The 27,564-nt window shown below is 39.3% G+C and overlaps 1 protein-coding gene across 2 annotated transcripts; it reads right to left on the bottom strand.

Annotated features, from left to right (window-relative positions):
• Positions 1-1,874: 1,874 nt before the first annotated feature.
• On the bottom strand, positions 1,875-27,107 carry LOC306762908 (serine/threonine-protein phosphatase 2A 55 kDa regulatory subunit B gamma isoform; the record flags this gene model as incomplete). 2 transcript variants are annotated; one of them, XM_079249553.1, is made up of 9 exons in its annotated part: positions 1,875-2,169; positions 2,580-2,671; positions 6,301-6,470; positions 8,557-8,721; positions 9,449-9,626; positions 10,321-10,433; positions 12,399-12,564; positions 12,824-12,921; positions 27,032-27,107. In XM_079249553.1, the coding sequence occupies 9 exons, from the start codon at positions 27,105-27,107 to the stop codon at positions 1,875-1,877; spliced, it is 1,353 nt and encodes a 450-aa protein (XP_079105679.1). The 2 variants fall into 2 exon arrangements, with proteins under 2 accessions (XP_079105679.1, XP_079105678.1); XM_079249552.1 differs by lacking the exon at positions 27,032-27,107 and adding an exon at positions 23,381-23,462.
• Between the last annotated feature and the right edge of the window lie 457 nt (positions 27,108-27,564).

The following is a 27,564-nucleotide window of genomic DNA, read 5'->3' as shown; positions in this document are numbered from 1 at the left end:
AAATAGTCAAGCTTCTGTTCATGCAACCTCTTATCTCTGAATGTAATGTGTATATATATATATGGACACTAGGTGGTGTCTTCGTCCACACAACTAGACCCAGTTCACGCAATAAAAATCACAACTGTACCCTCATTGGATGCAATTTCTTTGAAATCTTTATTCAGAAAAAACATATTAACATTATTTATAACGGTCCATTTGACAATCATGTCAACATATATTAAGACAAAAATATGTGAATCAACATTACTTTAACAGGGACATGGAGTTTGACTGACAGATGTTTTAAATCAAGTATCAATCAAAGAAAAAGCTGAGGGTTTTTTTTTTTTTTGTTGTTTTTTTTTGTTTTTACATAAAAGCTCCTGCCATTCTGCAAAGTAATCAGGAAGGAAGGCCAAAGAGATTAAAGTACCATCTCTGCTGTAGCTTTGGAGGCAATCATCAATACAGACGATCAAGTCCGCAGTCAGTTGGTAGAAAAACAAAACCTCATACATGTCAGAAACACAGCTGATATATGTACAGGCACCACTGAGGCCTCTGAATTTTTTTCTTTCACTTTTAGAGTATGACATTTGTCAGAAACATTCCTCATTTTTCTTTGTTCTTAGTGAGTAGAAAACTGACTCGTGGGCGGCTTCATTCAAAATGGACGTGTACGTGTTAGAACCGAACACTAGTAAACATGCTTCAGTGCCCGAGGACACATATAAAGGTAGGAGGGCTCGGTCAGCTATGGTTACTCGTGCTGCGAGGAGCCCTGGGGGCCCCTGAAGCCTTTATACAGCTGGGTCTAAATGGTTAAGAAGGCAACCAAGTCAGTCAGTCAATTTATGAACACTAATAGGCTAAAACCGTTTGACATGCAGCATCTTTTTGCTTGATTGTATATATTACTTATTTTTTTAATATTATTTTTGCTTCATCTGAGTTTAACATATTTAGAGTCGAAGCAGCACACAACACAGCCCCAGATCGGAAGCCGGAACCACAATCAAAGAGGTTTTTGCCCGTTTCAGCAGAGAAAACATTCATGGCTGAAACACACTGTTGCAGAATTTAATGTGTGTCCCCATCTTGTTAGAAACTCCTAACTTCTGCTTTGATCTGCAGGACTGTAAATGTTTCACCTCGCTGAGCACAGCCCAGCTGTTGGTCACTCCTCCTTCAGAGAGGCGTCGGGTGCACTTGGGTTGAAGGGAGGGTCGCACCTTAGTCCATCCATGTTCATCATGTTTGTCTTTCCATGTTATTGTCATAACTACTGTCGTCAACACAATATAACAAGAAGTTACAAATCAAACAGCCAGTTATATAAATGCCCCATTTCTCATCAGTGCTGCTGGTAGAGAACCACAGAGGGTTTTTGTTACACAAAACAGTGGGCAGGGGATAAGAATAGACTTTGCTCTAGTGAACAAATACATAAAGGAGAGGAGGAGGTGGAGAAAGGAAAAGAGCCAGAAGAGTTAAAAACAAAGAAAAAAGACCAAAAATGTAAACGTCCCTCCTGTCTGGGGAGGACTGAACCCCCTCAGAAGCTGAACTGCAGCAATCAACACACCATCAAGCACAATCCACAGGGTAACAACGAAGAAATCCACAGTTTGGACTCATTTCTATCCATAATCCTTTGCATGATCCAGCCAGTTCCCTTTCTAGCCCTGACCGGGTCCTTTCAGTTCTAGGAGGCTGAGGAGGAGGTGAAGAAGTAAATGTGTGTGTGAATGTGTGTGTATTCTGAGTGTATGTGTTAGGCATCTTCTTGGGTGTGTAAAAGTGTGTGTAAGTCTAATAATAACGGACATTCTCGCATAGTTGTGTGTTTGCGTGTAAACTCATTTGAATCCACCACTGACATCTGTTCATTAATGCATCTCTGAGTTGAGTTTGTCCTGGAAGATGTACAGGTTGTTGGTGGCAGCGATGGCGATGATGTTCTCCGTTGGATGCCAGGCCGTGTGGAGGATCTTCTTGGTGAAATCCAGGCTGTCCACACTGATGTCGTCTTTCCTGCGCTTTCCTCCTGCGGCACAGACCCTCCGCGGCTTCAGGACGGCTCTGGGTTTGCTGCTCTCCCTCGACGCCTCCAAGGTCACGTCGCGTTTGGTGTTGCGGTCGAACATGCGGAAGAAGTTGTTGTAGGCTCCAGTCATGATCACACTGCATGGAAAAAAAGAGGTCAGATCCACTCAGTACAGTCGGGAGATTTACATGATAAGTTTTGTACAAGACAAGCAGATACAAGGACCGATGTGGCTGTTGGAGAATATTTACTGTCATTTCATAACATTATATTCTTTTTTTTCCTCCCTTTTTTTTTTTAACCTGAAATAGTTTAATTTCCTTCCACATTTTCAGATATTCTTACAAAGGAGAAAGAGCTTAAAGCTTTGACAAAAGCACCAAACCTTGAACACATCTTTACAAGAGTCCTGACTCTTGTCCCATGGTTCTGTGGGGTTTTGCCAAATTCAAACAGGCTCTCCGATAATCTTGTCTCCTTGTAACTTAGCTTGTTGAATGAGTACAGAATGACACACATACACATGAAAAAGACATCATTCAGGTACCTGTCCGAACCGTTCCAGGCACATTCAAATTTGTCAAAGATGCAGTCGTTCTCATAAAGGGAACACAGCTTGCTGCGGAGGTAATCATGAACCTGGAGAAACACAGACACACATAGATGTAATTAAAAATGAGTTCACTCTTCACAGCCTCACCTACAGATAGTCACTCTCACTGCAAACTATTAATAGAAGAGAGTAAAACATACACACACCTAATCTGCCCAAGCAGTAACACAAACCTCCCTAAAGGCAGCGATATTAAGACGATAACCTGCAGCAATACAAAAGCCAGAAGTATAGTTTGATCTAAACACTTTTTCTGAAACACTAAATCCACGAACATCCAGTTATCTATTAACACACTCTCCAAAGCGGTGATAACAGTTAACACGCACATACACATATTTACAGACTGAAAACCTCTTTTTGTGTGTTTTTCCATTCGACCTGTCTGTGTCAGCATGGTGTCTGTTGGGTGATGCAAAGGCTTGAAATCCACACCGTCCTGTAGCCACAGTGCTCTGCACCGAGCCCCCCCTCTCACGTTCTGCATAAAGTCAGCAGTCACCAGCCGCCTTGCAATCAATAGGCGGTCAAGCTGAGGGCGTCTCATGGTTGCACATCAAACCCCGGGACATTTTTTGTTTTCCCAAATGGGTAATTTCAGCAGACTGAGAGAAAATGTCAGCCGGAGCTAAATATATAGTAGTTTTTTTTCCTTTTGTATTAAGTCTGCACTGTCCCAGATTTGGGGTACATCATCCTTCATCCCAACTAAATTAATACATTTTCAAGAATCAACAATATGTCAATCCACAAAAACAAATTTAAAAAAGAAATTAAAAAAAAGAAAAAAAGATTCCTTTTTCATGCCGTTTTCTTACTGCTCAGTCCTTTTACTTTTATTCAGCATTAAGAAATGTTATGTGACAGATCTTGTTAATAACGTGATAAAATGTGATACAGACACAATATCCACACTAAAGCAAGATATTAAAATACTTGAACATCAGTTGAACCCTTGTAATATATTAAGCTTCCTTTGTCTGCAGTGACTAACCTGTTTCCAGTAGCAGCAGGTCAGAGCTGTAATATAGTGTTGGATTTATCTCACAGTTTAGTTCTGGGTTTTACTGTCATCTTTTACTGACTTTTAAGAATTCTATCTTGTTCTGACATTTTCCTTTTAACCCATTTATGCTGGACTCAACTTTTGAAAGTACATTCCTTTCTGACTGGTGGTGGGTTTTGCGGGTAGGATAAAAAATGAGCATGTTTTATGTCATGTGTCAAGAAATATAATCAATCATATTTCATTCAATGTTGATTTCCATACATGCAAAGATTTGCATTAAAATAGTTTCCATTTCATGACTGTACCTCAGACATTAACAGATAGACTTGTTCAAACAGTAAACATTTTTTTAAGTTAAAAAAGGGAAAGTCTTACATGGCTCTGTCTAAACAAATTAGGATACTTTGAATATAAAAACTGATTATCCCACAAACAATATTACTCCATTTGAACCCTGCAGTGTTTGTGATGATGTTTTCATTTTGGTACGATGCATTGGATGCCATTTTCTCTTCAGCTTTAGTAGTTTCAATAAAAATAAAAAAAATAAAAGAACATTTTCTCTGTGGCACCATATTACATGCAAACAGTAAAATTATTTGGAAGAATGTATTTATATCAAGTGCCATCTCATTGACTCAGAACTCCAGACTAATAGAAGAAATGCTGACCAGCTTCAATTATTCCTTCAGCTTTTAGTCCGATTTCCTTTCTTTTCTTTTTTTTAACCTGAACTAAGCATTTTCCAATCTGCTTGAGGAACAATAATTATCCATGGATGCCAACTTCAAGGGACAGCAGGCTTCCTCATTTATTTACAATTTGTCTAAATAATTTTGCAACTCCTTCCTCTTTGTGCACGTCAACAGTTCTTTAGCCCCGAGTTTTTTTTAAATTTTGTTTCAATCAGCAGCTCTTTATAACAACTAACAAACTCTATATTTTGAAGAGTATTTTTTTTCTTTTAAATAACTAAGAAGCTCTGACTTCCAGTCGATTTCACTGACTGAGGTTAACAAAGTTCCCATAACTCTATCTGAATGTTTGAATGTTTAGATAACAACAGATGTTATATAAACATCAGACCATATTCAAGACAGACTCATGAGGCTAAAGAGTTAAATAACTGGCTTTCTTGTTTTCGCCTCCTGATGCTGCAACCTCTGCCATTCCTCTCATCTTATCATTTACCCTCCCCATTCTCTCCTCCTTTCATCAGGCTTTCCTCTTTCTCCCTCCCAAACACACACCCCTTGTCTCCCTCCTTCCCCCTCTTCCTCCCTCTCCATGCTGCATTGCAGATCTAGGTGTCAGCCACTGTGTAAGGTATCCCTCCTTCCTGTTTTACTTTATGAGTGGAAGCTCGGCTGCCTATAAATAGCTCCAGTGCGTCTTAGCCTCCCACCCCCGCTGCCTCATAGGCCCTCACATGTCAGGCAGACACACACACATGCACACACACACACAAACTCACATATTCACCTACATACCCATGTCAGTAATACTAAACACACAGCAAAAGGATAGGTGAAGAAACATTTCTAATGTCCATAAATAAATAACCAGGCGCTTGTGTTGCCTACAGTCAGCACTGTCAGGTTCCACTGGCAGATACATTTATTTGCTAATGCCAACATGAGCAAACAGAAAAATGCTCTTTATTCAGCTTATTTAGTTTCATGTGTGTATTTTAGAAAGTGTATCAAAGCCCTGTATTATCTGTCACACATGCAGGTAAAATGTATGATAATATACAGTTTGTATTATTTACGATATTACTAGAGGCTGCAGTCCAAAGTTATAGCATTGGGTATCGACTGGTTTAACGTGAAGCACTGTCTCTGGCTTGCAATCAATGCCATTACCCTTCAAATGTTTTTGGAAAAATTCAGTTCTTGGTAAGTATTGTGATTGTGTGAAGTAAGCGGCTGCCCATAATTCATTTCAACTGCCTTTTTCCAAAATGGTAATGCCCTACTCACAAACTAACATTTATCCACCCAAAAACGTGAACAAAACAAGATTAATTCCAACCAGATCATTTAAAAATCGATAAAATTGACACATTTTTCACACTTTCACCTCCTTTCAAGATTAGAGATACTGTTCATCTGCAACTTGTCCATTATAAACAAAACCATTCAGTTTTGACAGTGGCCTACCTCCAGTGCTCTCTATCCTGGTACCACTTTGGAGTATTTTTAATGGAGGAAAAAGTATCACATACCAAGAATCTCCAGCTGTCTTGAATGTGCAACTGTGGACAACATCCAGACCTGATTTTTGAGACCCTGTCCAGAGTTCATGTGTGGAAACGACTCAGCAGAGCATCAAGCACCTCAAAACACAGAAACCACTAAAATAAAAAGATATTTCCTTGTGTTGTGTTTTAACGATGCAGCAGAAGAGTCCAAGATTACACATCAGTCCACGTTTAGTTTGGCTAACGTGGGGTCAGCAGAACCCACAGTGCAGTGTATCATTTTCACAATCACAAACTCCCAAATGATAATGTGAAAGAAAATATTTTAGTGCAACCCCTGTCCACTTCATCTTAAACCAAATCTACTCCCTTATAGAAAAAAAACCTTTGTCATTTCAGCTGGGTATGAATATCGTGTTTGTTATGCATGGTCAGGCACACACCTGGTATGTCTCCAGGGGTTTGCTCTCCATGTTGAGGTCCCAGACTTTGGCTGTCAGGTAGTCTCTGGTGAGTAGATAGCGACCGCTGTGGCTAAACTTCACATCCGACACAGAGGAGATAATCTCAGAGAAAAAGGAGCGAGCGCTGGGGTCTTCGGGCTCCTCAAACACTGCATTGGGTTGGAAAGATATAGAAACAAGAGAGTGAGTGTTGTTGATTCAACCAACAGACAAAATCAGATGATGAATATTCACATGATGGCCTTTATTTCATGTACAAAGATGAAGAATGTCTCAGATGAGTTATGATAGGAGTCTATGAGGCAGTGAGCACACAGAGATTTTCAAATGTCCAAATGTTTTCCAAAATAAAGTTATATTAAAAGGTGACACTGAAAAACAAAAACAAAAGCTCAAGCTGCTTGTTGGGTACAGCTTGTGCTGGAACATTGCACCTCTGACTTATGGTCAGAGCTGTAAATCAAATGGAAAACATTTCCACAGGAACAAAATATGGAGAAGCAGAAAAAAGTCTGAAAGGAACAGGCCCTGATTTAAAGAAGGAATGTATCATAAAAAGATTTGCGGTCCCTTGAAGGGAACAGATTTGTGGAGAATCCAGCCTGTGCTATATTAATGCAAAAACAGACCTGAGGCAGAAAGGACTACAGGACAAAAAGTCAAAAATAACCAAAAGAAGTACATTATACTGTGAGCTACAGTGTGACAAATCAAACTTCTTGCAGTTTACTTTCACATGGCTTGCTGAGTAAGTTAGCTAAATGGGTGGTAAATGGACTTGTGCTTATGTAGCACTTTTCCAGTCATGTTGACCACTCAGAGCACTTTACACCCATTCACACACACATCAGGCAGCAATGGTTCAGTGTCTTGGTCAAGGACTCTTAGGCATGTAGTCAGAGGAAGCCTGAAATTGATTTGCTGACCTTCCAGTTGGAAGACAATGGCTCTTCTACCTGAGTTACAGCTGGCAGAGCTGGTGAAGGAGGTTTTACACGTTTTAGTTTGTTGACTAAAACATGTGGAGCTCAAAAAGAAAAATCTACATAACTGCACAAAAACTATGTGAGGTTAAAAGTGAGCACAGTGGTGCTTTGAGTTACATGTTAAAATCCTCCTAATGATATAACCTAATGTTTAGCAGACAAATGTTTAGCATCCCAGGTAGCCTGTTAGTATTAAAGTGACGCTACATTCTTCTGACCTTAAAACTCTGATATTCTAACTTGTTTTGATGGTGCACTGACATTTATTGTGTGCATTCCTGTAGCTGTTGTTGCCCTGCAGCAGGCTGAGGCTGAGAAACTGTACTTCACAACTTTATTTTCATTTGGAATGCACACCATGGCTAATTCATCAAGAAAACGGGTTATGACAAAGAGAACAGGGACAGAGCAAGAAATAAGACAAATGTCAACATTGGGCTGATTCTGTCTGGCTGGAGAGAGCTCAGAGTTGAAATATTATGTAATGGATACTAAATTAGCCATTGTTAAGCAGTGTTACTCTGAAAATATGCCAAAGTTCAACTGTGGGACTTTAAGGAATTAAAAGTTAACAAAAAGTTATGAATAAGCTGATTGGAGTGATTACCATGGAAGAGGAGGTTATGTTGTTGGTTAGTTTTCATTTTGCTACCATGTCTACTGAAAGTGATAAAGTGTCAAGTGGGCCCAGATCTATACAGCATCATGCTCTTGCAGGTATTTGGTAATGGAATAAAACATAATAACAATTAAACTGTGTTGTGTTAACTGAGAGGTCTGAGGAAAATATTTCCTTTTGGGACATGAAAGTGTGTCACAAATTTCACTGCAATCTATCAAAGAGCTATAAAGAAACATCACTCAAAACCAACATCAGATTCCATTTGTTAATGGAGGAGCTTTTTGAAACATCAAATAAAATCTTCCCAGGATGAATTTCCTTGAAACATGGATGATCTGTTGTGTAGACTTAAAAATGGATGAAAGTGAAGAACCAAAACCAAGTACTTCATAACTGGCCCTAAAGCCATGTTGCTCATATAATTAAAACATACTGTAAAAACTCCAGCAACAGATTGTTTATTTGACAACCCAGCAGCCTGAGAAAGAATTGATGTAAAATCACAAGATATGCTCTGTAAAACTACCAGAAAGAAACATTTTTTAACCCTAAAAATCCTCAAAAGGAATCAGTCTATATTTTAAAAACACATGTAGGTGTCTTAACAGTCTCAGCAGGTTGACTCACATTTGGAGTGCCTGTCGCACAGCGCTGCTTCTCTCATGTCACAAAGACGCAGGGTGCCTTTGCTGCTGCTGTAGACAAACAAGTTACAGTGGTGGGGGTGAAACTCAGCTGCTGTGATCACCTCTGTCAGATCCTCCATGTTGGCTGGTTTGATGTCCACAATGTCTGATAGAAAAGGTCGCATTTAGGGAAATACCAGAGAACCTGATTTTTGAAAAAAAATTTTACAGTATGTTATATAATCACCACCAGACTATATAAACTGTAAATAATAAGTACATTAATTTATGCATTCATACAGAAATGGTAATGACTCAAATGAATACTGTATCAGCTGCTTTAATTAATGTGAAAACCCACCCAAGTACATAATCCATAGAAAACACAAACACCAGTGCATGTGAATATAAACATTGCCAACTCACTGTAAATATTTCACAGAGCAATGAAGCAAACCAATAAAGAAATATCTTGAGGGTATTGTTGGTGGGAAAGTAATTCCTTATTCAAATAAATTGTAATATTATAAATCCTGTCTGGGTCAGAGATGTGACTTTCTGCTGGATTACAACTCTGAAATGAGCTAAAATATTTATGCATCTTATGAATTATTCATTAAAATACACTTTCTTTCCTGGAGAATAATATCCCCCTCCCCCCAGAGATGTGTGTCTCTGTGCAGTTTTTTAGACAACAAAGTGGGATTTACAGTCTGGGAGTTTGTTATGTGTGTATCTGTGGGGGCAGAGGTTTTTTTCTTGAGCATGTGCAAGAATCAGTGTGTCAAATGTATGCATTAATTTTCTGGTGTCCATTTGTTTGAGCACTCTCATTTGTATGTGTGAGTGTTTGACGTCTGATTGCTGTGCCAACACAAACCAAAAAAGGATACTGAAGCTGCGGTCAGTGATGTCCAGATGCCAGAGGTTGATCCTCAGGTCGTCGGCTGACATGTAGGTCTCGTAGTCCGAGTTGACAGAGATGGAGTTGACGTGGTAGGTGTGGGCATTGGCAAACACTCGCCGTGGGCTCACCTCCACCATCAGGTCCATGGGCTTCAACACTGGCACCTAAAAAAGACAAACAGACCGTGTAGTGTCCTTATTTGCTGAGAAGAATGAAAACATCCAGGATGTAGCATGCATATTTAACTCAAATTATTTAATTATATGATTCATCAATATTTGATGCTGCCTGTTGGCATCAATAATACAGAACTGAAAAAATAAAAACCTGATTTATTGATGGTATGTTTTTGGCTTAAAGGTTTTTTGACTACATTTTCATAAATTCTTTGCCAACACATTTTTAGCTTGATACACAAGTATCAGTTTTGTATACAGCGCCAACATCACACACATGTTGTCAGACCACTACAAAGACAATAATACTGTCATACAAAAAGTTGTACACACACACACACACACACTCACACACACACACACACACACACACACACACACACACACACACACACACACACACACACACACACACAGTTATGGACCACCAAGATTTAACTGCTAATACAAATAATGATGCTTCACTTAGTACAGACCTAGTACAGATGTTGTACTGCAGCTCCACATTGCTGAAAAGAAAGGATTTCACCACCCCCACACACTCATAAGCTTGTCTATACTGTGTGCCAGTGACCCATTTATGTACATGCAAGCACAGCTTTATCCACTGACCCAGTTTTATCCAGCCATTAAGTAAGACAGATAAGACAGCTATATAAGAAAGGTATGATACTATAGATACCTGTAATGAGGTGACTGTGGAGATGTCCTTGATGCGGCCCTCCTCATCCTTCAGGTTGTATCCCTCTGGCCGTTTGTCTCTTTCACTCACCTTCCACAACTTAATGGTCTTATCTGGAAAACATGCAGGACTATTAAAAGCAAACCATGCAGGAAATTCCGATGAAAAAAACAACATATACACTCAGAGTAAAATAATGCCTCTCTGTCAATTTTACCAGTAAATATGTTGGTTTATTTCTCAGCAGAGACTGTGCACTCTGAAGAGTCTACACATATTCTCCGGAGGGAGAAATAGGACTTTCATGTAAAATCCACAGACACAGCACCCTCCCATGTGTTGTACGGAGGTGTGGTGTGGATAAGATCATTTGTATTTAAGAATATAACTGCTGTGAAGCTGTTACTAACTTCCTGACAGATATGTAGAGGTTGAGCATATGAAGTCATTGAAAGGCGGCTGGAAACTGTTGTAATCTTTAACTTGGGAAAAAAATTGACAAATAGGTTGTAAATCAGGTAATGTTATCCTAAAAAGCATCTAATACAGAAAACAAGATGACTTTATTTTTCAGTTATCTCAATCTCAAGGTCAAATATGTTGTGATTGCAAATTCTAACATCCCACTTCCTGATTCCATCCAATGCAACATAACTTGACGGAAAAGTGGAAATGGGTCGAAATTTGAAAGGTTGCTTTTGCATATCAGTAACTAAAAAGTTCAACTTGAAGGCCCTATGAAACATTTGGCGGAGTGCTGTGTGCCACTTGATATTTACAGTTATCCTGTTAAAGTTCAGCTTAATCCAGATGTAGATTTTTCCCTGTTAATGACCTTGATTCGTATTCAGTTTTGATGAAGTTATGTTCTGTGTTGTCAAATTGAATACAGAGCCTGTTGTGTTGCTTTGTGTTGTAGTTTGTGCTGGCCAGCTCAGAGCAGTTTGAGGAAACACCAACCAATTGAATTGCCTGACCAATGATGTGCCTGCCCACTGTAGTTTTCCAGGAAATATGTAACTAAAATGTGAAAGATTTATGACTTCATGTCACCATTATGCCAAACACTGCTGTAGTGAAGTCACACAGTGCCTGTTCAAATGTTTCAGCATCATAAATGAATGATATGAAAGCAGAGATAATATTTCATATGAATAAAAACGCTAAAACATCTGAACATCTCTGATTGCAATCTTCAAAACATTCAGACTGAAAATTAAACTACTTTAAATTGTACAAAACGGATATTTTAGGATTTCAGCCAAAATATTCAATAAAAATATCAAAACAAGACAAGCTAATCAACCTCAGTCCAAACTCTCAGGAATGACAATGTGTATCATAGTGAAAGTAATAACAGCAGCATCAATACCCAGCTGCAGAAGCAGCTCCTACATTTTTCATACCTTCCATTATAAATAATATAGTACTTAAAGAAATCAATAGCAGGGCTCTCAGGGTAAATCTATAGATCTTCCAGTATGGTCATAAGCTCAAAATGCAAACTATAAATTTAGACCTCCCTGCCAAGCAAGATAAACTCGGATGCCAGAGCTGTTCAGATTTTTAACGCAATACAACCAGTGACTGTTCGCTGTTCAGGCTTCTGACCAAAGAAGTTCTAAAGTCTTAACCCCATCATCCTCTGCACAAAACAAAAATATTTCAGGATACATACTCAAATTCAATCAGCAATAACGTCACAGTTGTAAGACACAAAAGAACAACCCCTATATGTCAGGATGAGGATTTTCCTGAGAATTTTAAATGAAAAAAAGCACTATTTTAATTGATATCTAATCAAAATGTTTTCATTAAATAGTACACAACACCCCCATAATAGGCCGGTAGAGACTGATATTGCTGATTATGTTTGAGAAGTTCTGAACAGCTCCCGTATTAAAACCCATGCAGCATCATCCATTTTAGTCATGGCACTTCAAGAAAGCCTTTCCATTGTGTCACACTCAGCGACCTTTTCAAAATGGTCAGCTACGTTTTAATAACAGGCCCTGGCTCCTATTGGCTATGTATTTGCTAGGCTTGTGTGTCTGTAGGGGGAGTTTCTCTGCTCTTACCATTGGTTGAGAGGAGGAAGTGTGCGGCGTTCTGCTGAGGCAGCCATCGGATTTTATTGATCTTCTCCTCAATCTCCAAACTCTTAAGGTAGTCGAATTCTGGCTCATGGCTCTGAAAGGTGCTATACACATTGTACTCTCCCTGGGAAAATGGCTCAGTCTTGCTCTGTCACAAAAAATGAGAGAAAATATGAGAAAAACATATTTTCCAAGTGTACATTAGAGCATAACATAAAACTTTTGCTTAACTTGTTAGTGTGAAGAAATATTACAGCATTGTACCACTATATTGATAAACTTTCTGATACAGTAGTGTTATCAACTATTTATCAACCAATTTATAGAGTATCTGGGGGGAAACACAGACATTTGCAGCTGTAACGAAACACTGTAAATTTGGCTAGGCTGTCTGTGTAGATGCTTACCTCAGGTTCCCTCTGAAAGATGACCACACGGCCCCCTTTGTCCCCTGTGGCCAGGAGCTCACCTGTGTGGTTGAACTCAACAGTGGAGATGATATCAGCTGGAGAGAGCAAGATGCAGAGACAAAGATGGAGAAAAACAGAAGGAGGAAGGAAGAATGTGGTAAGAGAAGAAATGATAAGGAAAGAAACACAGAGAGAAGCCATTAAAATGACTACAATCAACTATGAAATCTGTGAAATGTTTATCTGACATAATATGTAAGATTACAATAAGTGTGAAAAATAAAACACACTAATTATGAAAATTTGTTAGCCTACAACATATTCAAATCAAAGACAGACAAACACACAGCTGTTTCACAGTAGGCCCAGGTGTTATTTATGATCCACTGTGACACACAGACAATGACGCACAGGACTGCAGTGTCACGTGAGTTCATCATGTGAAGGGATCAACATGTTTTCCACAGTCTCTGCAGCGTGACTGCATACACAGCAATGCATCTGAATTTATAATTAGACACATTTTTTCTTTGTTTATTTGTTTCACATGTAAACCGTTTTTGTACGTTTCGAAATATTTTTGTATATTAATACAATGTCCGTATTGGTTGCTTTGTGTGAATAAATCACACAGGTTTTCACGATATACCATTTGCACTGGTCCTTCCTGCATCACACAATACACTGAATCTGAAACAGAAAGCTCTCGGTCATGCCGTCTTATTGAGGACATGTATGTCTGACATCTGAGACTTGAATCTGGTTTGACTTTGCATGTAATCTGCTCCCTGTCCCGTCTATTTATCCTCCTCTCTTTTTCCCCTTTGTGCAGCAGATTTGAGATTGAGTAATTCGTTTGGAGACAAATCTGCAGCAGAGTCATTAAAGTCTGAGAGGTTAAACCTCTTGTGAAGTGATGCAGACAGCGTTTCTATAATGGCCCATACAAGACACACCACCTAGATTTTATAGTAGGTGTATAGATACTGAAAAATATAATCAACTTGTATTTATTCAGTTTGATCTAGCATTTTCACTTGTTTTGTACTCCTACAAAACTTAAACATTAATTAATTAACTTAACCTTTGTCTTTCCAACAAGCTCAGTCTCTTTATCGATCTGAACTGCATGTTCAGCTCAGTTGTGAACTTTCAAATCTGCAATCACACAAAGAGGGCATTGGGAACATGAAGTGATGCTGATCACTATGGTGATAACAAGTCAATCTTAAAAAATGGTCATATTCATCCTCATGGTGACAGTGGATGCTCGTGTTCACATAGTGTTTCATACAGAGCTGGTTCAGTTCAAATTGACTTCACTTCCTGGTTTATGGGGAAACTGTGACGTGTAAAATTTTAGATGCACAAAAATCACTTCTAATGGAGTGATATTTTTTCTACAAAGCTAAGCTGCATGACTGTGGTTTAACTACCGTCAGAAGGCATATCATTCTCTCCTACTTTACTTCCTAACTTATTTGTAAAACGTCTAAATTTTGTTATGAGAATCTGCCTTTTGTTATAGTTAAAATGGGCTCAGTTTCTTGGTTATACACATTTGACTTGAGGACAGTTTTACACTGCCAATTGAAAGTTTGGAGATGCTTTCTCATTGGTTTTAATGGGAAAGTGTGTCCAAACTTTTGACTGGTAGTGTACTTAAAACCTGATTTGGTATTTGAAGTATTCTGAAAGTAGTAGTAAATCAGGGGTGCCCAACTCCAGTCCTCGAGATCTACCATCCTGCAACCTTTAGATGCAACCCCTGTCCAGCACAGCTGAGTCAAATAGCTCTTTCTGCATGTCAATCAGCTCTGCAGAGGCCTGCTAACGAGCCACTTATTTGATTCAGGTGTGTTGGAGAAGGGTTGCACCTAAAAACAGCAGGATGGTAGATCTCCAGGACCGGACTTGGGCACCCCTGTAGTAGATATTGACCTTAGAGTGTCATGGTTTGGACTTTTCGTGTCTTAGTTTTCCTGTTTTATTTTGTCATTTTTCCTGTTTAGCTCCCTTATGTCTTGTTTAGCTTTTGTTCCTGTTGATTTCGTACACCTGGGTTCATTTAGTTAATTTGTTTCACCTGTGTCTTGTTGTGTTCAGTGTATTTACACCCTCGGTTTCAGATCTATGTCGTAGATTCTTTGTGTTAGTCTCCTTAGTGCTTCTGTTTGGATTAAAGCAGGCTTTAACCTGCATCCCTGTTTCTGCGTCTCTGCAATTGGGTCCATACCTCCCCTCACCCAGCTGTGACATAGAGGACAATCTTTTTCTGATTATCTATGAAGAAAAACGCTATTTTAAAAGAATTTTCGAGATAAGCAAGCTTGGACTGTACTCTTTTGGTACTTTACTAACCATTCATTCATTTTTTAACTGCTTAATCCAATTCAGGGTCGCGGGGAAGCTGGAGCCTATCCCAGTTGGCTTTGGGCGACAGGCAGGGTACACCCTGGACAGCTCGCCAGTCCATCGCAGGGCCACACAGAGACGAACAACCACTCATGCTCACACTCACTCCTATGGGCGATTTAGAGCAACCAATTAACCTAGCATGCATGTCTTTGGATGGTGGGAGGAAGCCGGAGTACCCGGAGAGAACCCACGCATACACGGGGAGAACATGCAAACTCCACTTTAGGTGTGACTGTGTTCATTCATGCAGCCCACTTTACTGACCAGAATTATTGAATTCCAAGAATAATTTTGGAAGGATGCAAATACTGTCACCCTGTACTAATTATTACTATTATGTATTAGAAGATCGCAGAAGATTTCATGGTAACAGTGTCTGGAACTATCTTCACACTGCAGGCCTTAATGATCAATGTTGATTTCCTGTTCAAATCCAATTTTTGTATGTTTGCTCATTACATTTTTAAATGTGACCTGAATAGTTCACGATCCTGAAGTGACCCGCATGGTCAGTCGAACATGGTCACGCACAGAGCACTGTTTACAGACACAAACATGGAGGATTCTACGGTCATTTCATTGACAATTTTATCCATTGATCAGGAGACCAATTAACCTTCCCCTGGGTAGGAGGAAGCTAGAGTACCTGGAGAAAACCCATACATACATGGTTAAAACACGCAAACTCCACACAGAAAGGCCTCTCCCCAGCCAAGGTTGAAACCAGCTCGAACCAGGTTGAAGAAGGTTGTTATGATGTTCCTACTCTGAGCAGTTGCTGTAACATTAGTAAGGAGGAATGTGTGGATGTGGCGTCAGAGCCAGGAGGGGTGGGATCAGGATGCGAGGGGTTTCATCGAGAAGGACTTCTTTCAAACTTAAGAATTTCAAGACATCCCTTTCACCACATCTGTCAACACATCGCCTCAAGACTTTCGAGGCAGGTCACGTTGCACAGGAGACTCATCAATCTGAGAAAGTAAGTAGGAGTGGGGCTGTACTGGTTGCCAAACCTTGACTAACTTGTTTGGCATAATCAAATCCTCTGTTTGCTTTAGTTCATGGCTTTTGAAGAGCTGTGTGTGTCATGTCTTCATGCCTGAGGACATCAAACTATTTCAGGGAAATTATCTCCAGGAGCTCCAGAATGGCATCAATGCAAGCGAGACCTGGCTGCTCAGACTGGAGTTTCATCTGATAAAATCTGATATGTATCAGATTTAGTACCACATTGAAAAGTGACCTGAATCCATTTGTAAATGTCAGATTTAATGTAACTTGTGCTGTTCACACAGTCAGAAACTAATCATATATCGGTCACAGTTTAGCAAAAAAAAAACAGTCACATTTAACTGCAGTGTGAATGTAGCCTATATGTCTCCATTTACAAGCTTCTAGTGTCTGTTTGCTGGCCGTTGCTGGCAGCTTGCCCTTGTGATCCAGAGTCCTTCTAGTTAGAATACGTTTAAGATTTTTACAAGGAATTTCAGAGCGATATAGTCAAGGCCAGTTGAAGGCAGTCCTTTTTCACTTTCTATCAATCCTTCTACTTTTGTCTTGTACCCTTGGAGTCATCGCCTCATTCAATAAGCAAGAAATTCACTTCAAGTCGAGGTTTATTTGTTTTTTTACACTGGGTAACAATCTTCATTGTAAAATGCTTTGGTATTCCTGTAATTTCATCACTCCTCTGGAACATTCAGTGCCTCCAGGACGAGAGGCAAATCAGCCCTGCAGCAACACAGAACCTTTACAATGTTTTGATAAAAGTCGGGTGTCTATTTCATTTGGATTTTACCTGCAGTGCATTACCAGAGAGCCAAAACAATTTAGGCTCTTCTATTGCTTCTAATTCAGTTTTATTATTCATTACTATTATTTTCTTAACCTTTTTCAAGCCATCAGGGATTCATGACAAAGGTCCTTCTTGTTTCTGGTTAGCTTGATGGTTTTAAATGCCCTCCCTTTCATCTAACAACATATTTCTGTCATATTATTGAAAGGCCCTCACCCTATTGTTTAGAAAAAAACAGAAACAACAATTCCTGCTGATGCAATACACCTTACACCTGTTTGTCATAAGAATTTTAAAAGCTACACTCTTTGTTGCTGTTAAATAATTCTGGATAGCATACAGAAAATGTTCAAATTATTAAAAATGGGTTATTTTCTTTCATTTCGGTTGATTCTCCTTTTAGGTACCACAGACATATCCCTGTATGGGGTTAATAATTATAACCAGCACTGCAGCAGTGGAACAATAAAAAGCTTGTCAGCATTTATTAACAGGGCAGTTCTGCCTCATTGACATTTTTCAGCAACAAAAACTCAAATCGGCTACTATCCTCAAAAATATCACAGGTCATCTTTAATAATCCACTGGACTCAGATTTGACAGATGAATACGTCCTCACATGCTTTTTTCTGTAATAAAAATAGAGCACAGAGAGGTTTTTTTGAGAACTAGAGCTGAAACATTGCCTATTTTTCAGTGGCCTTGAGCGAGATGAATTGTATGATGAGTGGAGGCAGGGACTGCTCTTGAACCTTGCAAAACACAACCATACTTCCTCCACCTCACACACTATTACTGGTTACCTTCTTCTGTTTGTTTTTTTATTAACATTTTAACACAATTGTTTTTTTAAACATTTTTGTCAGTCTCTTTTTCTCTCTGTACTTTTATCAGGTCTTATCCCATGCTTCCCAATGTCTCATTTGTCACATCTCACACCCTCGTTTCTTTCCACTCTCATCCCTCCCCCCACGGCACTCTGCTGCATGGCTGAATGTGAGCGTGTACATAGCGGCAGTGATGCTGGTGGTGGAAGAATGGGCAGAATGGGAAAAGAAGGTGAAGGGAAAGAGGCACTGGGATGGAGGCGGTAGAAGGGAGATTCTCTGGTGAGTGGGAGTTGCCATGGTAACGGGCTAAGCCAACCAGTGGCTGTGGTACTCGTAACGGATTGCCGTATATGGTAGTCTGATGAAGGAGGAAGTGAGATACATCAATCCACTCCTCGCAGGAAGAATCAGCGTAGTAAAATAATTAACCACTGCAGTTTTGTCCACTAGCCAGTGCTGAACTCCAGGAGTTGGGGCATACATCAGTTCACTAATCTGAACCTCTACATAATCAAAGCATGCACACATGATGGTAAAATGTGCATGCCATCAAATTCACAAACATCTGTAAGGAAATGAGGTAGCTGTGGATACACACGTTGTAATACAGTGTAAATGTGTGTGTTTTGTACTCTGTGAGTGTGTGTCATTCAATCCAGATAGAGAAAAAGCTCAGCTAAGCAAAACCACAAAAGCAGCACACAATGTAACTGAATAAAATATGGAGCACACACTCAACCTCCACCCTCTGTATCTTGGTCTTTCTCTATTTGCTTCTCCTGAACACACACAAGACTAACAATCATCTGTCTCTTTCATTCTTTCTATTAAAAGAGTGTCACCGAAAAATGAACAGAAAGAGATGCTGCAGAAACAAGCAACGCTGTTCTTTTGCAGTACACTGTGAATCTATGATGTGTGTAAGTCTGAGATGGTCCAGCTGTAACTCTGTGTCATCGTATAGATCTGTGTGTGTGCTACAATAAAGAAAGGTTGCTGTGTCTCCGACAAACAGTCAAGCTTCAGCGGGCTTGTCTGACTCATTGTCACACTGCAGAAGCTGAATACACTGTGACTGAACATGCATAGGCCTGCCCACACACTACATTTCAACAGTGAACAATACACGGCATGAATGAACACAGTCACACCTAAAAAAGCACACAAGAACTTGAATGTAGAATCAAGTGTTTAAGAGTAAAAGCATCACTGATCAATTAAATTAATTATTTGGAATATAATTAATGTATAATCAGAGTTCCAATAAAGTTGGGATGTTGGGTGAAACAAAAATAAAAAATAAAATTATTTAACTTATCTTCAATTAAATACACTTTACAGACAAAACGCAAAATGACAAGACTGAATGAAACAGACGAGTGTTATGATTGGGTGAAAAAACCTCAGTCATTCACCAGCAAGAATGAAGCATGATTCACCACTTTGTGAGCAACAATGAATAAATGAAATGAATGAACATTCTATATTATCATAAAAAGAGTAATAGAATCTGAAGAAATCTCTGCAAGTATTCGGCAAGGCTGAAAGCCGACATTGGATGGCCATGACCTTTGATTTCTTACAGCATTAAAAACCAACATCATTGTTGTGTGAGGAATATTATCATTTGAGCTTAGACACATATCAGAAAACCACTTCCAGTTAACATGGTTTGTCTGCTACTATACAGCATAAGCTAAAACTCTACCATGCAAAGCAAGGGTTTATATCAACAACAACCAGAAACACCACAAGATTCTCTGGCCCTGAGCTCAGCTGGAGTGACACAGAGTGGAAAAGTGTGCTTTAGTCTGATGAGTCCATACTTCAAATTGATTTCGGAAATCATGGATATTGTGTCCTGCAGGCCAAAGAGCGAAAGGACAATTAGGATTGTTGCTGGTTCAAAAGTCTGCATCTGTGATGGTATGGGGTATGTTAGTGCCCATGGCATGGGTAAATATGCACATCTGTGAGGGCACCATTAATGCTAAAGGTACAAACAGGTTTTGGAGCGACATATGTTGCATCCAAACAGTCTTTTTCAGAGACGTCCCTGCTTATTTCATCAGGACAATGGAAAGCCACATTCTGCATGTGTTACATGAGCATGGCTTCATAGTAAAAACTAGGTGCCTGCAGTCCAGACGTGTCTCCCATTGAAAATGTGTGGCATATTATGAAATGTAAAAACACAACAGACACCTTGGACTGCTGTGCAACTAAAGCTGAAAATCAAAAAAGAATGGGACAGAATTCCACATACAAAGCTTCAACAATTAGTGGAAGCCCTTCTTCTCCATGCTGATTGCAGAGAACTGGATTGCTCCAAATGCACCCAATCATTGGGATTCCTATGAAATATAATATATACCACTAAACCTAAAATATTTATTTGAAACAATGACAATCTTTGTATAGACATTACTTATCTAGTTATTACTGCCACTGTAGTAATAGTATTATTAATTATTATCATAATTATGTTATTTTTGTTGTTATTTTCGTTGTTGTGGGAGTCATGAATATAGTTAATAACAGCAACATTATTGCAATCAATATTAAACTATGAATTAAGAATATATTGTATATACATGTCTACATTTTATGATACAATGCCCTACAAGGCATCAATACTTCAGACTCAGCTGTTTTTGTTTTAAACTTATTGACATTTTCTCTCTTTTTTTCTTCTTTTTGTTCCTAAAATTATCTTCTACTTTGGTTACTTTATTAATTTAATTTTTATTTCTTTGTAATTTTCCAATATTCCTTTTGTTTTGTTATTTACACTGTCACCTACACAACTGCACTTTAAATACAAGCATTTGTGATAAAAGAAAAAAAGAAACAGGAAAAATAAATGGAATGGTGGGTGGGGTAAGGGGTGAGCCACTCCTCACTTTTAAAATAACATCAATATCCTATAGTACTTTAGTTTACATTTTAGATTAAATTATTTCTAAAGCAAAATCTAAATAAACTGAAATTAATAAACCTATAAATATTTATGAAAATTGTTAGTTCCAGCTACAGCGTAACAGTTCACACAGAGGAGAGGGGAGATTTGTGAGTAGATGAGAGCAGTGGTGGAGGCACAGGGAGGGGAAATCCTTTTTCGAAGGTTTCTATAGGGACAGAGTGGAGCAGACGTTCCAATTATAGAAATCTCAGTTCTGTGTGAACACGAACCATTAAAGTCGAGCCAAAAACACACACTCCTTAAAAGCAAGGACAAGCCACCACTCAGCAGGAAATGTATGTGTATGTGTGTTAGTAACTGTGTGTGCACGTTGTAGCTCAAGCACCCCACATTTCCAGTGTGTTTGTGCACAAGTGTGTGTACTCAATTACGCTGTAGAGAAATAAAGGGGAGGGAAGAAGTGAGAGAGAGGAGGGGGCGAAGCACATGAGGGGAGAGAGTGCCGGGAGGGGGGGGGTGTTAAATTGATCCCTGTCCTGCCGTTTTGGAGTTATCTGGAAAAAAAACACGATGCATGTGTTTGTGTTAGAGGTACACATGTGTGCAGGGGAGTGATTTAAACGTGGCACAGCAGGGAATCTTCCATTTCTGCAAACACATATCAGCACAATGGAGCAGAGCTGGTGTGAGCCTAATGACTATAGACACAAACAATTAGAATCAAAAACCAAGCCATCTTTAGGATGTGTGGAAATACACCTGTAATCCTGTCTTAGCTGCATGAATATCCCACAACTGCACGAGTTATCAAAGCTGCTAACTGTGACGTGTTTTACATAAAGATTATTTTGTATTTCCACCAAGCACATAGCATAAAAAAAGATTAGGAGATTAGCTGGTTTAATCCCAATTCAGTCCAATGCTACCGAAAACAGACTGAGCGTTGATGCCTTATGAATAAAAAAATTCATTCTTCATTCGAAAAACAACATTTTCCATTTTATTCTGTCATTCTTTTCTCTGTCTGCAAACACAGAGCTGTTACAGGTGTGTAATCAGTATATTTGAATTATACATTACCTTCTCAAATCCAAATGTTTATGTTTTTGTGTGCTTTAAGATATTAAACATCATACCTTTGAAACAAACAGAGTACACTGTTCACTTGGAAGTTGTAGATAACTCTATTTTCTAAAATAGCAATAAAACCTTACAACATAAATGAAAGATGAGCAAAGAAAAAAAAGCCTTTATTTGTACACCTATATGAAGTAAAAATCACCTCAGATGTGTTGACATGTGTTTAGAAGTTCAGAGACACACATATGTTTATAAATATGAGTAAGAACACACTATGAGCGATAGTCTTGATCCACCTTTTATTTCTTTATAAGCTGCCAGCATGCTTATATACATGTATATACAGTATAGAAGGCAAAATAATCTATACATTAATAACAGTAATTGAAAGTCAGAATTTCTTGTCTTTTCTTTTGTCTTGTCATTTCTTTAATTGTTCCACAGGAATAGTTCTCCAGACTTCTTGGAGAACATTTTAGAGCTCTACTTTGGATGTTGGCTGCTTTTTTTTTCCATGCACCTAAGATTATCCCACACTGCTTCAATAATGTTGAAGTTAGGATTCTGAAGAGGATTCATCACCTCATAAGACCCATTCTTTTTCTTTGCTGGACTCCTTAAGAACATCACTATTAGAGACTTTTCATCTGTGATGGACAAACGTTAGGCCTCCCACTTGTTATTTTGTTTGATACTCGCCCAGTTTCCTCAAACCTTTTAAAGCAGCACGGAACATGTTGCTAAGATATGAAAAGACTTTAGTAAAAAGCTTTTCAGGATTTACCAAGACACAAAAATACAACATCATATGTGTCATACTGCTTTTGTCCTTTGCCGATTATGAAATTAGAAGAAATTATGTGTCTCTCCGACAAACTGCTAGTTATTAATTGTGTGTAACAGGCTTCTGGGCTGGTGTGGTTTACAAAAGATAGGGACTGAAAAAGCAGGGAAACGTCTGAAAGCCACGAGAACTTTTGCTTAAAATTCATTAAAAGCTTACAAGTAAGTCTGACTCTTGATGCAAAATATAAAGAAATGGAGTGAATCAAGCCTTCAGCACAGAACAGAAATACAGATTTTTACAGAAATGGAATGGGTTAGAGGTGCTTTGATAGAAATGGGGTGTCTTGGTAAAGTTATTTAAGGAAATCCACCACATATACACATCCCAAACACACAGACACACACAATCCATACCAAAGCCAGCAGACTGAGACAAAAATAAAAACGCAGTAACAAAAATAGATACACCAAGAAGATGAGACAGGCAGACACAGACAAAGGCATGTTTAAGATATTTATAACACCCAGACTCACAAAGGAATTCATACTGACTCAAACTACTCCTGTACACACATTCTCCCTCTTAACACAAACGCAAACTCACATGCAACCACTCACACACATGGCACACACATAAGCTCTCATATTTCCACCTGGGGTCATGTAGCGCAAATGTGTGACACAGATATGACCTTTGGGATAGAAGAGGGTAGAGCACACACCTTCAGTGTAAGAGGCAAACGGCTCAGGCTCCAGAGAAAGGGTAGTGATGTCGGAGCACAGGACCTGGATGGGGCTCAACATCCTGGGGGAGGACTCCAGGGTGGAGAGGGGTGGACAGGATGGGCGGAGCTCTTCAGGCTATAGCCAGGAGCAGCCCTGCAAGAGGAGCAACGATGGATGGGAGGGAAGGAGGGAGGGAGAGGGGCAACAGGGAGGCAGAGGGTAAAGAAGGAGGACCGGGCAGGGTTTAGGGTGGGGACTGAGTTACTACATCACCACATTTGGTCATGAGTCCTCACCAAAGAAAATCTACTGGTAGTGTATTGATGATCACACTGTATCTATATAACATGAAAAAGTCACAAGTGGGGTCTGGCATGAAGGTTAGCAAAACATGAGGAATGAACAGAGTTAGATACCTAATCGCAGAGTCTCGGTATATCTTGTTATCGCTCTGATCAGATTTTGCTTCAAATGATAAGTCTGCTGATATATTACGACATAATTCTGACATTTTCCCTTTGAGTGGTTGATTAATTTTATACCTTTTATTTAATATTTAGAAAGTTTAAGTAACTTCATGAAATCATGAAATCTTCTTATAACAAGTCACAAAGCAAGCCAAACATCAGTTTAGAAAGACAGATTTTACTGCAACCACTTAGAGTCCAGATGACTTTATGGCTCAACTAACAGGGAAACTAAAAAAGTACAAAGACCTGAATCTTTACCAAAAGACCTAAAGTAATCACATCTAGTTTTTTAGTATGCAAGCTCATCTCAACATTGCTTTAAAAAAAGACAACAGCTTCTGTCCAGTCAGACTGAGAGCAGAAGACACAGTGGTTAAAGAAAAAGTCTGCCAAACCACCTCAGTATTAGTCGTTTTAGCTGTCATATAGTGTCTTTAATCCCTTCAGTCACTATTTATTTACCTCATAAAGCATGATTAAAAACATAATGTCCAATATAACTAATGGTAAAACATATCTTTTTTTACTTTACTGTGTGCTTTCTTTTGTACATTACTTTTATTTTATTGCATCTTGTGTGTGTGTAGTTTCCATGGTTATTGCTTTTACTCATTTGTTTGAGCATCTTACCTCTTTTTACCTTCCTTCATTGTTCATTTTACACAAAAATCTTCCTATGCCCCATACTTTGTGCTTATAAAAAATGGCAAAAAAAAAAAAAAAATTGAATTTTGTATAACATCAGACCTGCTACTTTATTCTTAAGTGTAATGCCTTATTTGAACTCATTTTTCTTATTTTACAAAAGGAAAGGCAGACATTGTAGAGCTGCAAGTGATCAAGAGTGATAAACTACTCTTACTGAATACTAACACAAGGCCATGGTGGACTGTGACAGTTCCAAAAAGCAAATCTGACTGATTTATTCATCTTCCTAATCTACATGTGTTTGATCTTCAATCTTGGGGATTTGCCATTTAAAATATCTGTATTTGCATATAATTCAAATGTAGCTATTTTAATACAGTAACAAATGCCCCAACACAGAAAAACATACAAATCTGCCAATCCAGGTTTTCTTTTAGTATAAATGTATGAAATGGAACTAAATTAGAGTATGGTGTTGATTTATTGTTTATATGTATTTATAGACTCATAAACACCTTGTTTTAGAACATTGCTATTTTCCTTTTTCATTCTTTCATCAAAGGACACATCAGTTGGATTGGGAGGCTGTAGCAAAGGGAGATATTTTGAAAGGGTAAAATATGTAAGGGAGGAAAGCAAGAGATGGAGGGAAAAAAAGGAGAGGAGGGACAGTAAGGCAAAGGGAGGTTAAGCACCCATCACCTGAAGGAGTTAAAGGGCAGAGGAATCCCCATGGGACGATCAATAGGCACACTCATGTATGCGTACGAACAAAATATTTGTTGACACACACCCATACATGTACACAAACTTAACTACGTGTAATACGAATGCAACAAAAGGCACATAAAGAAAGATGGAGTCACAAAAACACACCCAAGCATAAAATCACATCTCTCCGTGCAACTCTACCATCCTCTGTCTTTCTCATGCACATAGAGAAGCACATTGTGTTTGAGCAGCCTTTTAAGCACTGTTGGATAATTGTTTGGCAGATGCATCACTACAGCACCGAGCAATGCTGTTAGCTGCATTAAGAGGAAAGACTGGGAAAGAGAGGGGGTCATTGGGGGATGGAAATGGAGGAGAGCGGATGGGGTAAGCATGAACGAAAGGTGGAGGGGGGTGGGGGGGAGTTAATTTTTAGGAATTAGGACATAATGAGATATTTTTATTTGTGACAGAAAATATTTGCTGATCATATGTAGAATTCTTATAGGAATTATTTTTATACAGAACGATTTGCCACAATCTCTGCTCCCAACGTTCTTCACAGCACTGTCACTAGTAATGCTCTGTGGCGTGTCCACCTCAGTGTGAGCTCATCAACAATTCACCCTGAATAATGTCTGTGCCTTCCTGAGATGTGCCGAATAATTAATACTGCCATTATTGGTGGGTGGAGACAACCTGTCAATCATCCTGACCATGCATGAAAAGCAGCATGTTTGCCATCATTGACTGTTTCTATGGCAATAACAGATAGGAGGTCCTGAAAGACCTTCCTAAAATGAACACAAAATGCTCATGGAAACACTTCATATTGAGAAAAGAACATTTACACACAATGGCAAACAAAGATATTTCTAAACACACACACACACACATTTATACAATCAACAGGCAGAACTACAGGTCTCTCCTGACTATAGCACTGCTTCTTTGTGAGGGGAATTATATGACACCTGATACACAAGAAGCTTAATATACTTTCTACAGTGATAAAGTGGATCATAAATGAGCTTGTAACACGTTCATGACCCTCTAATGATAATCCGGTCTGAGAAGCACTGCAAAAAATGAGCTGAGCATAAGTAACAAAACAGACAGTAGACAGCGTAAAGCTAAGATTAGTGGTGTTATTCAACGTTACACTCCATCTGTTGTGACAAAAGTTTACTCAGTGGATTGTTTGTGTGCAGCTGGGTTTTTCAATGTTCTTCCAACACAGATCTGATGTGTATTCAGTTTGACACACGCACCTGTTATGAAGAGGAGCAAGCAGCAACAGAGATAATGTGTGGTTTTGCTGGGATGTGAGATGACAAGCGGCTCAGTATTTATGCGAGAATGTGATGGGAGTTTCTGCTTTTCTTCATCTATAAAATTCTACATTTAGCACTAAAAAAGAAAAAAAAAACAACAACTAAATTTCCTCTTTCCTTAGGAGAAATGGACACAATTCAAGGCTCTCACAAGCACACAAAAACACTGGCCTCATTAATTCTTCCTTGCAGAGGAGCAAAATTATCTTAGAGACGGGAAAGGATGGATGAAGGAAAAATGCACAAGACTGGTTCAATTTTGAATTGTTGTTTATGTTGCTTTGTCTCCACTGCTGTGTAATCACTTAACACAGAGCTTAAATGAGACAAGAGGCCATCATAAGCTTGTTTTGCCCTAAAGCCAAGCACACACACACACACACGCACACACAAACTTCTCTAATACTCCATGAACAGATGCACACTTACATGAGAGAATATCTAAACAAATTGCAGACAAATTGATCTTCCTCTGTCAACTTACCTTCAGTCACATAGTTGTGGTCGGGGAGGAAGCCGTGGTGGTTGAGCGTCGGGGTGGCGTCAGTGTCTTCGCCCATCAGCGGGGCTGGGGGGAGCACCCGACTTGGTGGGACAGCGTGGTGGTGGTAGACTGCTGGTGGAGGGGGTGGTGGGGATGTCGGCCAGCACAGCTTCCATGCTGCTGCCCGCCGACACCTCCTCAGCACAGGGGCGCACAGCCGAGCATCCTATCCATAAATGAGGACGAGTAGTAGGCGGGGAGGGAATGGGGCTGTCCTGTAGGAGGGATGGGTGTCCACACAGCTGTTCTCGAAAGTAAGATGCAAACCTGCAGACACGTATTTAAACATGTGAGTTTGTTTAGTGAGCACGCATCACCCATGAGGCAAAAAGGATGGAGTGTGTCACATGTCCACCCTAGAGTCACTGAGTCCAGGTGTGGCCAGACCACTTACTTTCCCACAGACATACACAGCAGCTTACACATCATCAAGCTCTCAGGGATGGGTAAAGTCCTTGCTTGTTTATGGATTT

Source organism: Telmatherina bonti (genome assembly GCF_933228915.1).
Source record: "Telmatherina bonti genome assembly, chromosome: 12".
NCBI lineage: Eukaryota > Metazoa > Chordata > Actinopteri > Atheriniformes > Telmatherinidae > Telmatherina > Telmatherina bonti.
Note: the sequence above shows the minus strand (reverse complement) of the source record. Positions and strands in the feature narration are given on the sequence as shown.